At 35.6% G+C, this 16,059-nt stretch overlaps 1 protein-coding gene across 1 annotated transcript; it reads right to left on the reverse strand.

Annotated features, from left to right (window-relative positions):
- Positions 1-370: 370 nt before the first annotated feature.
- Positions 371-12,325, reverse strand: LOC129275866 (fatty acid-binding protein, heart-like). Its single transcript, XM_054912340.2, has 4 exons — positions 12,034-12,325; positions 9,435-9,607; positions 8,744-8,863; positions 371-5,735 (listed from the first exon to the last, which is right to left on the reverse strand). The coding sequence occupies exons 1-4, from the start codon at positions 12,107-12,109 to the stop codon at positions 5,685-5,687; spliced, it is 420 nt and encodes a 139-aa protein (XP_054768315.1). The 5' UTR covers positions 12,110-12,325; the 3' UTR covers positions 371-5,684.
- Positions 12,326-16,059: the final 3,734 nt, after the last annotated feature.

Genomic DNA, 16,059 nt, shown 5'->3' on the forward strand with positions numbered 1-16,059 from the left:
GACAAACTGGTTGTAGATAAACTGACATCAAGTGTAAAATAGGCAAAGTGGCAATTTATCATATCTCTATGAAGGTTCAATATTATTTAATATTATATGAATTGATGATAGATGTCAATGTATCAGGGAGGTCACTTTCCATTCGAAATGGCAATGTCTGTTTCCACTATATTTTTGCCATTCCTATACCATAATTTATAGTCAATGTTTGTTTGAACTGATAATAAAATGCTAAGTTACTGGTTAATTGTAACTCTGCTATTATTGAAACTCTGCTATAACCTCAACCAAAAGAAAGAAAGAAAAAATATATTCATGGACTTGAAACAACATACTGTTACATAAACAGAATGAACACAAGACTACGCTGTTCAGGATTTTCAATGCTTTTATTCTAACATTGTCCTAATTAAGAATGACACCATCAGATGATCTGCACAAGATTTTGTTATACCCATACTAATACTGAGAGCAGGAAATTAAAAAGGACAATTATTGCATATATAATTATATAATTGATCCAACAGGTGCATTGCGGTATATTGAATCACATATAATTGACAAGATTGGTTTATTCATTGGCAAGAAACACACTTTGATCATAATATGTGCATAATATATTGGAAAGCAAATATTAATGATACGATAAAACACAAATCAAAGCTTTTTTTTTCATTTTTGGTAACAATATACAATTTTCACAAGAACCATTAGCTGGAAGCACTATGGGTTAAGTAAGTGGATGGAATGCAAACTACATGTATTCTTGTACAACTTTAAACTATAATTATTTGTATAGACTTCAATCTCTAAACCACTAATTTTGAACCCTTTTGCTTTCTCAAATACTAGTATTTGAGCTTCATGGCGAAATAATGAACTCTGCTAACTATGAATGTCAGATGACTGAAAAGAGTATAACTACCTTGCTAAAAAATAATTCTTACAATAATGAATATTTCATGCACTTCTGAGGCTAATATGAAATCATCAGCTTTAAAATCCTCTTACATTTTGGTTATTTTCAAAGCTGCTATATTTGGGCTATCATTTCAAAATGATTATAACATACTTCATTTGTTATAGGAGCTTTTTATGGAAAATGAATGCTTCTATCAAGAATTGTAACCATTTCTTTGTCATGTGGTATTACGGTCTTTCCTTTCTAGCGTAGACATACTGAAAAAAGTATCACGTGACCAATCCTCTATTGTCATGCTGTTGATTTCAACACAACGTTAATTCACTCTGAAAACAGTCGTAAGGATTAGAGGACACCAGAGTTGACACATGGCACATGCACAGATGGTTCAATCTCCAATTTTACCAAATACAGAATATTAGAAGCATCAATCATGCAAAACAAAAGCTCCATATACTCTACACATCACAAAACATTAAAACTGCATCTGAAATACAAAATGCAACATATTTTCTGAACGATTTCACTTGTATAAAGATTTACAATTACTTTGTACTAAATATTGCAACTACATGTATGTTGGCTATCAAAATGGCATTCTACACAAATTCTCATTTATGTTTGCTAATTGCAGTTGTTTGGCTAGTATTTGGCAGCACCAACTTATGGGAATGAATCATACATTTAATTTCACAAGATACAATCATAAATATTATAAAGACAGTGGAAATGTAGAATATTTTGATATCCCTGAGAAAAGAAATTTCTTGTTTTTTCGCTTCATTTTACAGAATCATTTAAATAAAAAAAAATAAAAAAAGACCTAACATAAAGAGTTGTTCAGAATTTTCCTCAACCTATGCAGGTGTATTGTTGGTAAACATACAGTGTACCTGTCACATTTAAAATATGCTAAGGTATTATAATTTTGCGCTCATGTATAACCATAGTCTTAAAGAGAAACAGTCAGTTCTAACAATTTCAAAATGAGTTCGTACAAAATCTTATACAATGACCACCCAAGAGTCTTTTGCACTTAAAAAAGAAAAATATGTTCTGGATATGAAATATGTTTCTGGAAGAAATAATGTAATTGCTGTGAAATTAGCAAACTAAGCATTGGATATGAGTCAAATAACAAATATTTTTAAAGTAATAATATACTGTACCACACATACATAATTAGGATTTCACAAAGTTCAGTTTATAACAGATCTACATGTAGATCCATGATGATACAGGTATATTGATCTTGGTTTTACACACTTTCTTGTGACATCAGTATTTACTGACTGCAACTACATGTACTTCCAATTATCTTTAAATGCAGATACAGGCTTGCACACACAAAAAATGAAATCCTTTAGGTAATTACCTGTAAAGACAGAGCTAGCCCCCCCCCCCTCCATCCCATCCCCCTCTGGTGGAAAGATGAAAAAGACATAATCCATCCCTAAATTGGATTCAATTATAATATGAATCCTAACTTGCAGGTATCAGACTTGACAATTGGGTAGAACTTAATTTAGAACACAATACAACCTCCATGTATTAAAACCTCTTTCAAATGCTCATGTATGGATTTCAAACAGACACTACATGATCCATGTATATAATATTACATGTATGTTTACCATAAATTATACATACTAAAGAACACAAATTTGATGGAATACATACATACAGAATACCAGGGAAATTCTCCTGAAGTACCCAAAGTGTGGTACCCCATCCCCCTTCTTATTTGGTCAATTGCATACTACGTATGCTACTAATTCAGCACCACTTTTTTTCAATATGTTGCAAGTTCAACTGATTCATTTATAAGTACATGTACATGAATTTAAGTATATGAACGGATGTATTAAGTAAAGGTCTAGTGGTTAAGACTATCGTCTTTTAAATCTGAGAGACATGGGTTCGATTTCAAGCCATGGTGTGTTTTCCTTCAGCAAGAAATCTACCCACATTGTGCTGCACTCAACCCAGGTGAGGTAAATGGGTACTTGCAGGAAGTAATTCATCAAAAAGATGTGAGCACTGGAATCAGTAGACTAGCTTAGCCGGGGTAATATAGGAGCACCTTGAGCACCTAACAAGGTGGATATGCGTGCTATAAAAATCCTATATTATTATTAAATTATTATCATAACAAGTGGAATGCCTCTGGCCGTCTCACCTGCATCACGCGATTCAATATAGCAGCAGTGCTGATTTTGAAAACTACTATAACTGGCACAAGATGTTCAGTGATACTTGGTTACTCTTATTTCCATGTTTTATGAACTAGACCAATACACTTATAGAGATATGATGGCAATTCAACAAATACCCCCAACGTGGCCAAAGTTCTTTGACCTTACATGACCTTTGACCTTGATCATGTGACCTGAAACTCGCACAGGATGTTCAGTGATACTTGATTACTATTATGTCCAAGTTTTATGAACTAGACCAACACACTTTCAAATTTATGGCTGTAATTCAACAAATACCCCAATTTGGCCAAAGTTCATTGACCCTAAATGACCTTTGACCTTGATCATGTGACCTGAAACTTGCACAGGATGTTCAGTAATACTTGATTACTATTATGTCCAAGTTTCATGAATCAGATCCATAAACTTTCAAAGTTATGATGGTAATTCAACAGATACCCCCAATTCGGCCAAAGTTCATTGACCCTAAATGACCTTTGACCTTGGTCATGTGACGTGAAACTCATGCAGGATGTTCAGTGATACTTGATTAACCTTATGTATAAGTTTCATGAACTAGGTCCATATATTTTCTAAGTTATGATGACATTTCAAAAACTTAACCTTAGGTTAAGATTTTGATGTTGATTCCCCCAACATGGTCTAAGTTCATTGACCCTAAATGACCTTTGACCTTGGTCATGTGACATGAAACTCAGGCAGGATGTTCAGTAATACTTGATTAACCTTATGGCCAAGTTTCATGAACTAGGTCCATATACTTTCTAAGTTATGCTGTCATTTCAAAAACTTAACCTCAGGTTAAGATTTGGTGTTGACGCCGCCGCCGCCGTCGCCGCCGCCGCCGTCGGAAAAGCGGCGCCTATAGTCTCACTCTGCTATGCAGGTGAGACAAAAACTAATTCTTGCAGAGAAAACAAAGCAAATGTTGCTAAATCAACTGAATAGAAGACAATTTTCGAACTGTTATCTTATACATACTTTTGTCTTTAGTTACAGTCTTTAATACAAAGAAGTTTATTGACACTTGACCCAAATGAACAGCCTTCTTCCTGTTTAATTACTGATTATCAACTGATCTCATTATCAACGAGTCAAAGTCCTCACTTTGAAAGGTAATTTTTTTGCATTGTAGCATTGACTACAAACAAGAAATACAATACAAAGATGATACTAGTGTGTTTATTGCAATCAATGGGTCATCAGATAAACCACAGTATCAAATGTGAAAACTCAAATGAAGATCACTGATTATACTGCTTAAATGCACAAATAGCTGCGCGAATGGGTTTGGATCAGCAAAATCTGTATGATTTTTCTGAGTTTTATTTTAGAAAACTTTCAAAAAATGAGAATACATGAACTTCAATTCTGTGCTGGCCCCCAAATCAATCATTTTTGGAATGTCTTCTCTTTTCATCGGTTTACAGCCACTTGGTCTATTACCAGTTGGTCTAATTCCTAACCAGTTTCACTTTTTCTTTTGCAACTGATTCACTGGTCTACTAACAGTAGAAGGTTTTTAATGATTTGCCATAATTGATTGAATTAGTAATCAAAAGCAAACTAATTTCTTGTAACAACCTGTGTCTCATAAACCACTATTAAAACAAGCTGTCAGTTTGTCTAATGTTTAATGTTGGGTTTTTAAATAGTTATAATCCCTGCTCAATTATGCATTTTCCATCGCATGAATGTGACAAATATGAACCCAAGTTTATTTTCTTCTATAGATTCTCCCATTATCAATTTTCATCAAGTATAATTTCATGGTTATGTTTGCATTAGTAATCAATTGCATCAGTGGCATACTTCAAAATAGGTCAGATTTATCCAGAAAGGTCTGCTAAATTTAGCAAACATGATAATAAGCTGACTCAAGTACAGTATCAAGGACATTTGATATTTCATTGCTAACAGACTATCAGTGAATATTACTTTGAACTCAAACAAACAATATAAGATAACATAAACTCATCTCCTTATTTAGTGCTTTGATCAAGATTGTAATTTTAAGATTTCAGAATTTCAATTAAAAATCAAGTCTACCTGATAAAAACACACAGTATGGTAACTCCACTAATAACTCCCACTAGAGTTAGAAAGTTTTACACAGAATTACCAAAATTGGCCAGGTTAGACAATATTCCAATAAATGTTAATCATCTTCAATTTTCTTAGATGTCAGTTGCAATTTAAATAGCAAAAAAATTTAACAAATAAAAATTTCATAAGAGTGATCTCCATTTAGGTCCTCACAAAACATAATGTGTGCATATACATGTAATGTCACAATTTTTCACTTTTGAAGTAATGTTCATATAATCTGGCAGGAATTTAAAAAAAATCAGAATTGGCAAGAATGAATTACCTACATGTAGTATTCCTGATTTCAATAATTTGTTTTATGATGCATTCGAAGAGGCAATTGAATTGCTACTCGTTAGAAGACCATAAGGCAGCCATTGTCCAAGCTAGGGCAGACATAGTCCTCAGGAGATATGGTGTAAAGGAATGTACATCACCGTTCTTCACACTGATTTTTACATTCTCTTGTAGAGACGAATACATTCAATGTTTCCCAAAATGCATGTCTGTGAATTGATCAATGATTAAAAAAAAATCAACATTTAGTATATTAATAATTTAGGCCTTACATGTATAGCCACTGTTCTATGGGAGATATACTTCTACATGTATGTAATAGAACGAATGGGGAAATTCAAATTGGCACAAAAATTTCTAGGGTGAATGAGTGGGATGTGAGGCAGTGCTGCACCAGCCCGTGTTTGCTCTAATCTCGAGATTTTAGCCTGATCAGCTCTATTTGCGATTAATCTCGAGATTCTGTGCCTGTATATCTGTTCAATCTTGGGAGTTTTAATTTGAATAAATATGGCCTGTTTCACGGTTAGGCGCCACTTTTCCCTTTTTTCAGGTTTTGGTCCGCTGCACAAAATAGCAGTAGCTAGATGAAATGTTTTGGTATGCACATGACAGACCCATATAGGGTCTACATCCTCCCATAACGAAAGTCCAACTCAAAAGTGTCTGTGCGCAGTCGTACAAGATGTGTCTAAATTGGACCTAGCTGATGTCAACCTGGCAAACATGCCTTTCTTCTCAACTTTGCCATCCCTTAACTAATCTAGATATTGGCCAAATAAATAGTAGGCCTATTTCTTATATAATGGATGGTGGAAAGAAATCATAAGACTTTGAAAAAAATCTGATTATTCTTTAGTACATTTTTTTCAAAGCCAAATTCGTCATGCGGATGTTGTCTAGGTTCACATTTTTTGAAATATTTTGGATAACTTGTCATTGTGGACAAAAAAGATGTTTGTACTTGAAAATGATAATTTTTACACATTATCTCACAAAAATTGGTAAGTTCTTCTTTGTGCTTTTCTTTATACTTACAATCTTCTTTTCATAATAAGCATATAACATGAAAGTTCCATTGTTTCGATCAAAGCAGGTTTTTATACCATGTGTAAAATATCAATGCCTTTTATACATAAATTATGACATAATACGACTAGTCATTACTAATGTCTCTCCTTTGATTTAGTTGGAACATGTACATTGACAGTTTATGTGCGGATGTGACATTTTTTTATGTGAACGGACAGATTATCTCTTACCAAATATCTCAGCTTTGCTAGGCCTTTAATACCCTAAAAAACAATACTTGGTACAGTGTAACATGATATAAATTCATTGATATGATGAAATTAGATGAGGAATTAAATATAAAATTGGGATAATTGTCATCTTTAATTGTTGATCTGTCCGTTCACATCTGAATTTTCCCATCCACACATAATGATGTTGAAAATTTTTAGAATTCTGAGGGTAAGCTTTAAAGTCATGAGACTACCATATCCGAGTAATGGAAATGCTGACAGGAATATTTAATGAGGAAAACTGATCAAAATGGAATATACGAAAAGTAGTGCGCAATTATGAAACTGAATTTGATGAAGAAATATATCAGCCACAAAAATATAAAATTTGTTATATAGATTACATAAGAAATATCCTCAGAATCAGAAACCAGATGCTATATTTGTAGAAGAAATGTGAATGACAGAACTGACATAATGTCAAGCAATTAACTCCTTTTGGCAGGCATCCTGTACATGTATGTGTGTCAACTTTATTTCCTTTAAACAGGAAGGAGATCAATGTTCACAATTCACATTTAACCTCAAAGTCAAATGAACTTTTGAACTTCCTTTTAGGTTATAACAGATCAAAAAGTTGTCAAGTTCACAAATGACACTTGGCATAAGTTGGCATCTTTATGAGTCCAGTACACTTTAATGATCCACTTTACAAATGGTTGTGTTATAAATGAGGGTATAGGCACAGTCTAATCAAATACTGTAAAATTACTTTGCATTGCAAGTAAACATCACATAAGATTTTTGCATTAACAGCTGTTCTCTTATACACAATTTCAGATACTTATAAAGATGAAATGTTGCAAAAATCTTATTTGATGTTTATATGCAATGAAATTACTGGGGTAAAATTGGGGTTCAGAATGGGTGATACAAATGTGATGCAATAAGCACTTTAAAATTCCAATGGTGTGAAGTTATTGCAATGGTGGCAACTTCATATTGTCTGAAAATTATCTCCTAGTTCCTGAAGAGAATCTTTCCAGGCCAAAATGTATTTCCGCTCTTGTAACCAATATAAAACAGAGCTTTTCTGAGCCGTTTCTCAAAATTCTTTAATTATGAGATACAAGGTTTTATCAGCATATATACAGTGCATCACTGACTGTATTGGTTGTATTATACTGGAGGTATTCATATTTTATCAATTAAATTGCACATCAAATTTATGTATGCACTGCCACTAAGGCATGACTTTAATATTACACCTCAGACTTTGTGAAATGTCCCTAGGTCACAGCTTCAAACTTTTGAAATTACATAAAATCTGAAAATAAAAAACAAATTAGACCCGCAATGCACTGTTTTAAATAACTTGACGACACAACATACATTGCATTGCATTTTCTTTTGTTCGACAGCCACACCCTTCAGAAAATATTGCTATATGGTCATGCCACAGAATATCCAAATTCAATCCAATACCTATCAGTGCATGGTATATTCATTTTATTTAGAACGATATTGATATAAAATGATCAAAATCAAACATACACCTGTAAATATACCCAAAAATAAAGAAAACGTTGTGTACATATAGAACAGGAGCTTATTGCACCAAAATTTACTACATTGATATATTGTTGATACTGAACATAATGCACGTGCAACCCTGATCTTGATGGCAGCTGTTTTGTGACTGATGTAAAATCTTTGTGTTACACAGTCCTCTTGAAAGGTTTCTACTATAAATACGAGATTGTCCATGCATTATTGAGTTAAGTACCGGGCGGTAGTCAAAAGTCAGAGCTGCATCTTTTGCTAGGGAATCCCGCAAACAGCCTTTCTCTGATTCTTCATTTCATCTTCTACAGACAAAAAAATGAGGAATGCAGAAAAGTTTCTTTGAAAAGACGCATAATGCCTTGAAAGCAGGATTCCTGCAAAATTATGCAGCAGGTCAGGCCACTTACCACTTTTAGATCTTTGTTTGCATCTAGCTCCCTGATATAAGTACAATCCTTGCCATCTCCTTCTGCTCCAATGGTAGATTCTTTCTGTATCAGCTTGCCATCATCCAATGTCACTGTTGACTAAGTAATATAATGCAACACAAATCAGGAAAAAATAATTGCTCCCCTATGTTCAAAGGTTAAAAATATGTCTGGCCAGACTGCTTAAATTATGTTCTTTAAAAAAAATGATATAAATTGGAAAGCCAACACAAGGAACAATCTTTTGGTATACACTATTTACATGGTTGGCCATCATATTCACTCAGCATGCAATATCAAGTCAAGAAAATAAAATTTGTACCAGCTCTCTTTAGTTTCATTTGTTAAATTGTATTCTTCTTAACTTGTTGCCAACTGCAACCAGATGGCAACTGTACAAAGTCTATGGGAATTACAGAATTCAATGGGTTTATATAATATGAAACTTAATTTTAGGTATGCAAAATTCTACTCCTTCCGACTACAAAAGGGAAGGGAAAACTTGTACAGAGATTTTGTATTTATTATTGCCTTCTTTCCTTCCTTCCTTTTCAAACTAACTTAAATATATCTCAATTGTGCATTTTACAAGTTTGATCACCCTACCCCTGCAGCAAGTTCTGTTCACCCTGTTCAAATTAGAAGGTAAATATTGTGTGATAATACACACCTTGACCTTCCTACCATCTGGGGTGGTGGTTTCAAACTCCTTGCCAATGTCAAATTCAAGCTTTGTGGTCTTGAATGTTGATACAGATGTCAAGCTGTAATGATCATCCTTGTTCTCGACGTTTAGTTCTGGCGTCACTTTGTTGCCAATCTTTCGCAGAAAATAATTCACTCCTGCAAGTATGAAGAAAAATATGGAGGCTTTAAGGATAATTCCTTTTCTAGGTGTTTGTCCTTTACAGGACCCCAGCAATCCAATGTAGGCTGACTCCTATTCAATCCTGCATGTTTTTATTTTGTTTTTCTCTGAATACATTATAGAGGTTTATCAAAATCTATATGATTAACCATAATTCCTTTATGTTTGAATTACCATTACGACATAGTTAACATTATACATAGTTTTCATGCTACTTCCCCTTGTGACAACACCTCAGACATACCTCATGCTTTAATAGTTACTCACGCTCGTCCCCCCAATCTCTTTCTCATGTCTGTATCATAGCTTATTATTTATTTCATGCTCAGGCAGAGCTAGTCTTTAAAATTGGTAAGCCTGTCACTTGTAATTTATCAATGAGCTGACTTTATAAGGTGCTTACAGTATTTCTCAATTTGACCGATGTCTTACTAAAAACAGGGCCGCGGAACGGTTTTCAAAGGGGGGTGGACCATGCAAAAAAATCACAATCATATGGTTATTTTTACGTTTTTGTACACGGTTTTGGAAAAAAAGTGGGGGGGGGGGGGCTGAAGCACCTCCCCCCCCCCCCCCCGCTTCCGCGGCCCCTGAAAAAGGTCCATGGATGACCAAAACTGAATAATCTAGATGTTAAGCATGTTAAGTGTTAAGCATTCTGATGCATCAGCAAAGCCTGTCATGTTCCCCTATTATAATGTGGTTGCTTTGCTATCAATGATACACTTTCTATATGTACAAATAACCAATTGAAATCAGGCTGGGAGATCTGTTGAAGTTACCAGGTGCTGGATGGCACAGTTACCAACAACCTTTGTGAAATATGGCCCCAAAACAAAGATGATGAGGATTGAGGATACATGCCATTATTGGATGAGTATGTGCTGACATGTGACAACTCAAACCACCGTTTACTAGACGATATTTGCTTGGATGATAGCTTTAATAGTTACCATGCAGGGTGTATTATTTCTTGGGGTCAACAAATGCTCAAAATAGAATGGCATCATGTTTTCATGATGGTGATAAGTCGATCATCATCATCATCATCCTAGATGAGCTTGATTTGCTGCAGAGGCAGCTCAAAACATCATCATCAGACATCAGACAGACTAGGCCCAGGCCAGGGAATTGTTTGTTAAACAATTCAAATTCCCATCATGATGACATTGGTATCATCATCATGTCTTTCATTAACCCAGGGGGAAGAAGTTCTGTCTCGTTCTCCTGTCAAAATTGAAAACAAAATGGCCGATCGATACTGAGAATGAACGCGACATACAGGTCTAACGTTAACTTTTCCTTTTTTTGAGAGTCCAGTTTGTGCCTCGATGTCAGGATTCTGTGTCCCGATAGACCTTCATCCATATAATCGAGGCAAGTGCATAATTTATTTTTACCCCTTTTATTTGGAATGCTATTGCGACCTTATTCTACCCCATTTTTGGAAAGTACTACACGGACGAGTCCTGGGCTCCGGCCCACTCCCTGGGCCTGGGTTAGTCTTTCATGAATCACTTCTCAACTTCAAGAGTATACCCAATTCGCGGGCCGGATCCCTGGGTTACCCAACAAATTGTCAGCATTATCCTGCATTCACCACTATTGTAGAGCTGTAGTGTGAACAGGGTTTTATGTGTTCTTCATTATTCTTGATCATCCTCTCTTCTCTTGTTAGTCGTCAAAATTCCATCTTTTCTTCCATCACCTTCTTTACATTCATTTCAACATACCAGATTCACTCTTCCATCCCTTTCTTTTGTTCATGCTCATGTTCACTCATACTTGACTCTTGCCAAGTTCTTATTCTCTGATTGGTTCTCTCCCTCTGACTTAGGTTCATTAATATTCATTAGCAGCTATTCATTTCCATGTATATTCATGTATTTCTTTTATTAAATATTTGCTATCTTTGATATTTGAATATTCATTATTTACCTTTGTTATATATAAATCATGCATGTTAATATTTTATGCCAAATAAACGCCTGAGGTTTAAAGTTATTCAGCCCAGGGCAGTTCATCACAGGCAATCATTGAGTGAGGTTGTCTCATGACTCATGTCTCTGTAAGTTTTTAGAACCACGCTCTTTACCGCTCTGGCCACTCTACACTATCATGGCTTGAACAGCCTTGATTTACATTATACATGCACAAGCACAACATACGCTGTGAATACCATTACCATCATCGACAGCAAACATTCATCGACGCGACCGGGGCGGGGCGGGGCCCCCCGACTCCAAGCCGGGTACCGGTAGCGACTAGCGTACTCTACCGTAGCTAGCCCTATACCGTACCACTGCACTGGCAGTGCAGTCTAGACTAGGCCAGGATAGAGTCGGTCATTAAAATTTAATTTTAAGTTAGAACTCCCGACATATTATATCTGCAAGCTTACCGAGAGCCCCCATGAATTCATCAAAATTTTTGCTTTCAGCGAGTATGTACTTTCCAGCGAATTCCGGTGATGCCATATTTGAGCAGTTAAAATTTATGTTCCCTAGCAGACGATGAATCAGTCGTGAAGATTGATAATTAATCGAGAGATAAAGGATGCCGTTCTCAATCGATGCACGGTCACGGTATGTATGCGGTACGTATGGTACACGTTACCGTACGCGATACGCGGTATGAAAAATACAGCGCGTGTGCATGTACGTGTGTCAGCGAGCTATGGATCAATCGTGGCTATCATACATGTGTGCAGTTCCTTGTGATAGTCTTTGCATTCAGACTTTTCATTACTTTCTAGTCAGGGATATCACAAACAAGTATTGGCTTGTGAAATCCTATTGGAAACAGAACGATACTCTTGGCAAGTATTCCCTGAATTGACCCCCTAAACAAGTACAGTGATATTTTTATTTTTATGTCACGGACGTCGGTCGTCGCTGTTACCCTTATACCTACATCATTGCATGGGTTCAGTACAGCCCACCTCCCACATCTCGCGCAATAAACACGTAGTGTTGGCTCCTGGGGCAAAAAGTACATCCTTTATAAAACATTTTAGTCTTAATTTTTTACACCCTCGCAAAATTTGACCCTAAACACGTAGCTTTCCTAGCGAAAATAGATACCCTTTTTCATTATTTTAGTGTTTTGACACCCTTATTACGTTACGTAGGTAATGTGCCCTATCTTGAAAAAGACATCATTTTTACGTGTTTTTTGGTCGCGCATGGTATCCACTCGTCAATATAAGTGGCCCCCGGGGGAATCTGATATGTTAAAAGGAATGTAAAGTATAGGTGATGGAAGAAAAGATGGAATTTTGATGACTAACAGAGGAGAGAGTATGATCAAGAATAATGAAGAACACATCTAATAATAACATTATCTATCCTTGAAACACTGTTCACACTCCAGCTCTACAATAATGGAATTACCATTATTTTAACAGTAATGATTAAGTCAACTTAGTCATTATTGTCAAATCTGTAAAAATTGAAATATTGTATAATTCAAACAAACAATAAAAAAACATAAGAAATAGTAAGTGGGATACATCATCGACTCTCTCATTTGCATATCACTGAGTTGGGCATATAAATGTTTTGTCAAAAATAAGCGAAACTTTGAATGAAATTTTCGGCGTTATGCTTGTTTCATTTTTCTCTATCGATTCAATTCAACAATTTTCTGGGGTGGACTTGACCTTTAAGATGCACATAACCAGGTGATGGTGAGTAACTATCATTAGATCGAAGAAATGCTCGCGTTAACGTCCATCTCTCCATAGGTCCATGCTATAGTTTACAACACATCGATTCCTTTGAAAATCAAAATCACAATAAGGCTTTTTTTGAAAGTTGGTGGACTGGGAAAGCAGTTATCAGAAGATTTGCAAATATGTCGTTGTCCAGAGTCAAGAGATTCCGATGCTGTCCTGGTCCGTCAACTTTCGACAAAAGCCTCTCAGCTCTCGATTGTGATTTAATTGACTTGCATTTTCGTTGTAGAGAGTGTCCTCCATAAGAAAAGCGAATTTAGGTTCAGAATATCGCACATTGCTGAAGCAGAATCAAAGTATACAAACTCGAAGCTAGTTTTAAATAAAATGGCCGGTAGATTTGTCAGAGAAAGCAAGTTCCGACAAGTTTTCGGGAGGGAATTCAAGAAGGACCAGTGCTTTGAGTCGATTCGGGTGACGAAAAATACTAAAGCGCAGCTGATCTGCGCTGTCAATCCGAAGTTAATGGCAGTGGTCACAGATAAGGATGATGGAAACTCCCTGCTTGTACTGCCCCACAACAAGGTAAGTATGCATTATTGCATTGGTGGTACGGTAGTAGGTTTATTTAGCCTTGAGGACTCCGTGATGATATTTTAGTATATTTTTACATATACTTTTTCATCACGGAGCCTTGAATCCCTTCCCATAGACGCATAAGCGAGTCCTATACACCCAGATGGATTTCCCTAGGAAATCCATATATATATAGACGGTGAAATCGGTTTGTATCTATTTATTTTATTTATCTAAGAACCTTCATGCGTATGAAGGGATAAAAAATATTTCACTATGAATATGAAAAATGAGAGGTTTCTTACCAGACCGATCTCGTGTAGATCCCTCGATCCATTTTGTAAACAACGCAAATACAATATAGGCTTGACCCTTGTACCACTTTCGTAATGACGTACCTTCGATAAGTACAGGCCCTATGTAAAATATTTTAAAAAAATATATAATCACGGAGTCCTCAAGGCTAGTGTATTGCCATTTCGTCTGCTAAAATATTGTCTTAAAGTCCAGGATAGGCCCCATAGAAAATTGACCAAACCTTGTTTTTTCGGCCTTATCGTGAAATTTGTCACCTCTCTTCTCGTGTGTGTCGGTGTGTGTGTGCGCTCGTTGTGTACAAAGTCAATGGGAGTGGAAAGATGTCACCACCGCTGACGAAATAAACGGCAGTGAATGGACTGGTGACATAAACCACGATAATGCCTATTTTTCATATATACAATATTTTTTGATGGTTTCTTGTCAATTCGAGGGTGCTGATTACGAATCTGAATGATGCCACTCGTGTAACCTTGAGCATTGTCCGCAAATTGGCAAAATCCAATATGGCCGCCAAAATATGCAAATTACCCATGAAAATCATAAAATTACCTGCACATTGGTTATAAAATATATGTATTTGCGTTGCAGGAGTGAAACACTCTCTGAAAAAACGATTTTTGACAAAAAATTAGTTTCTAGATATTCAAAATGGCCGCCATGGAGCCATGTATTCTATATTATGTACTATATAAATGGGGAAAACTAAATTTCATAAAAGTGAGCACTAAATGCACGCAATTGTGATTTTTAGTGAAATAATGGATGAAAACATGATGCTAACGAAATGCATCATTTGTTATGTCATGTATGTGATAAATGAAGCATTATAATATTCAAAAAGCCCCCAAATGCCCTTACAGTATATGTACAATGCTAATGGGGACAAAAGAAAATTACAAGAGTGAGTACTAAAATGCATATTACTAGTATTAAGATGAGCGAGTGGAATACTGGCTAAAAACATAATTTTTAACGAAATATAAATGCAATTTATAAATGCTGTACTTTGACATGCAAAATGGCCGCCATAGGCCCATTATACATTATGTACAATGCGATTGGAGAAATTAATTTTCACAAGAGTAAGAACTAAAAAATGCATGTAATTGTGATCACCGAGTAAAATAATGTCTGAAAACATGTTTTCTAGCAGAACATATCATTTCTTTTGTCATGCATGAGATGAATGCTGTATTGTGAAATTCAAAATGGCCCCTATATAGGCCCTAAAGTATTATCTACAATGTAAATGGTGACATGCAACCAGTTTCACTTATACAAAAATGATATAAAAAATACCTGGAAAATAATCAAGGAAGTCTTGCAAGGTAAAACTAAAAAATCTACTGTTTCCAAAATAAATGTTGATGGTAATCTTATAGAAAATCCACATACATTGGCAAACACTTTTAATAATTATTTTTCTAGTATTGGCCCAAATCTTGCCAGAGGTATTCCTAACCCCAGAAAACACTTTAGAGATTTATTTCGTGACCCCAACCCAAATTCAATTTATTTTATTCCTACAGATGAGGCGGAAATTTGCGACCGTCTAATCTTTTCACCTGACTCACCTTTTGCGAGCATGCATTTGAGCGAACTTCCCCAAGACTTGATGATTGATCATCCGTTATGTCCTTAATAATAAGCTAGTTTTATTTTCAATAAATGCCATATATTTTAACAGGAATTAACAAGCAAAAGTCAAAGATCGGCATCGTACTTAACCCAGCGGCGTAACAGGGGTCGGTGGCCAGGGGGGGGGGGGGGGCAAGAGCCAAAAATTTCCCGGTCATATCATGGAACAGGCAATGGCGTCATAAGGAAAAAGTTTTGAGGGGGCGATATGGCGTA

This window comes from Lytechinus pictus, chromosome 2 (genome assembly GCF_037042905.1).
Source record: "Lytechinus pictus isolate F3 Inbred chromosome 2, Lp3.0, whole genome shotgun sequence".
Lineage (NCBI taxonomy): Eukaryota > Metazoa > Echinodermata > Echinoidea > Temnopleuroida > Toxopneustidae > Lytechinus > Lytechinus pictus.

Coding starts and splice junctions, on each gene's coding strand:
- LOC129275866 (XM_054912340.2), bottom strand. CDS start 12,109: ATGGCATCACCGGAATTCGCTGGAAAGTACATACTCGCTGAAAGCAAA. Junction 9,608..12,033: donor TGAATTCATGGGGGCTCTCG/GTAAGCTTGCAG, acceptor TCATACTTGCAG/GAGTGAATTATTTTCTGCGA. Junction 5,736..8,743: donor CAAACAAAGATCTAAAAGTG/GTAAGTGGCCTG, acceptor ATCAATTCACAG/ACATGCATTTTGGGAAACAT.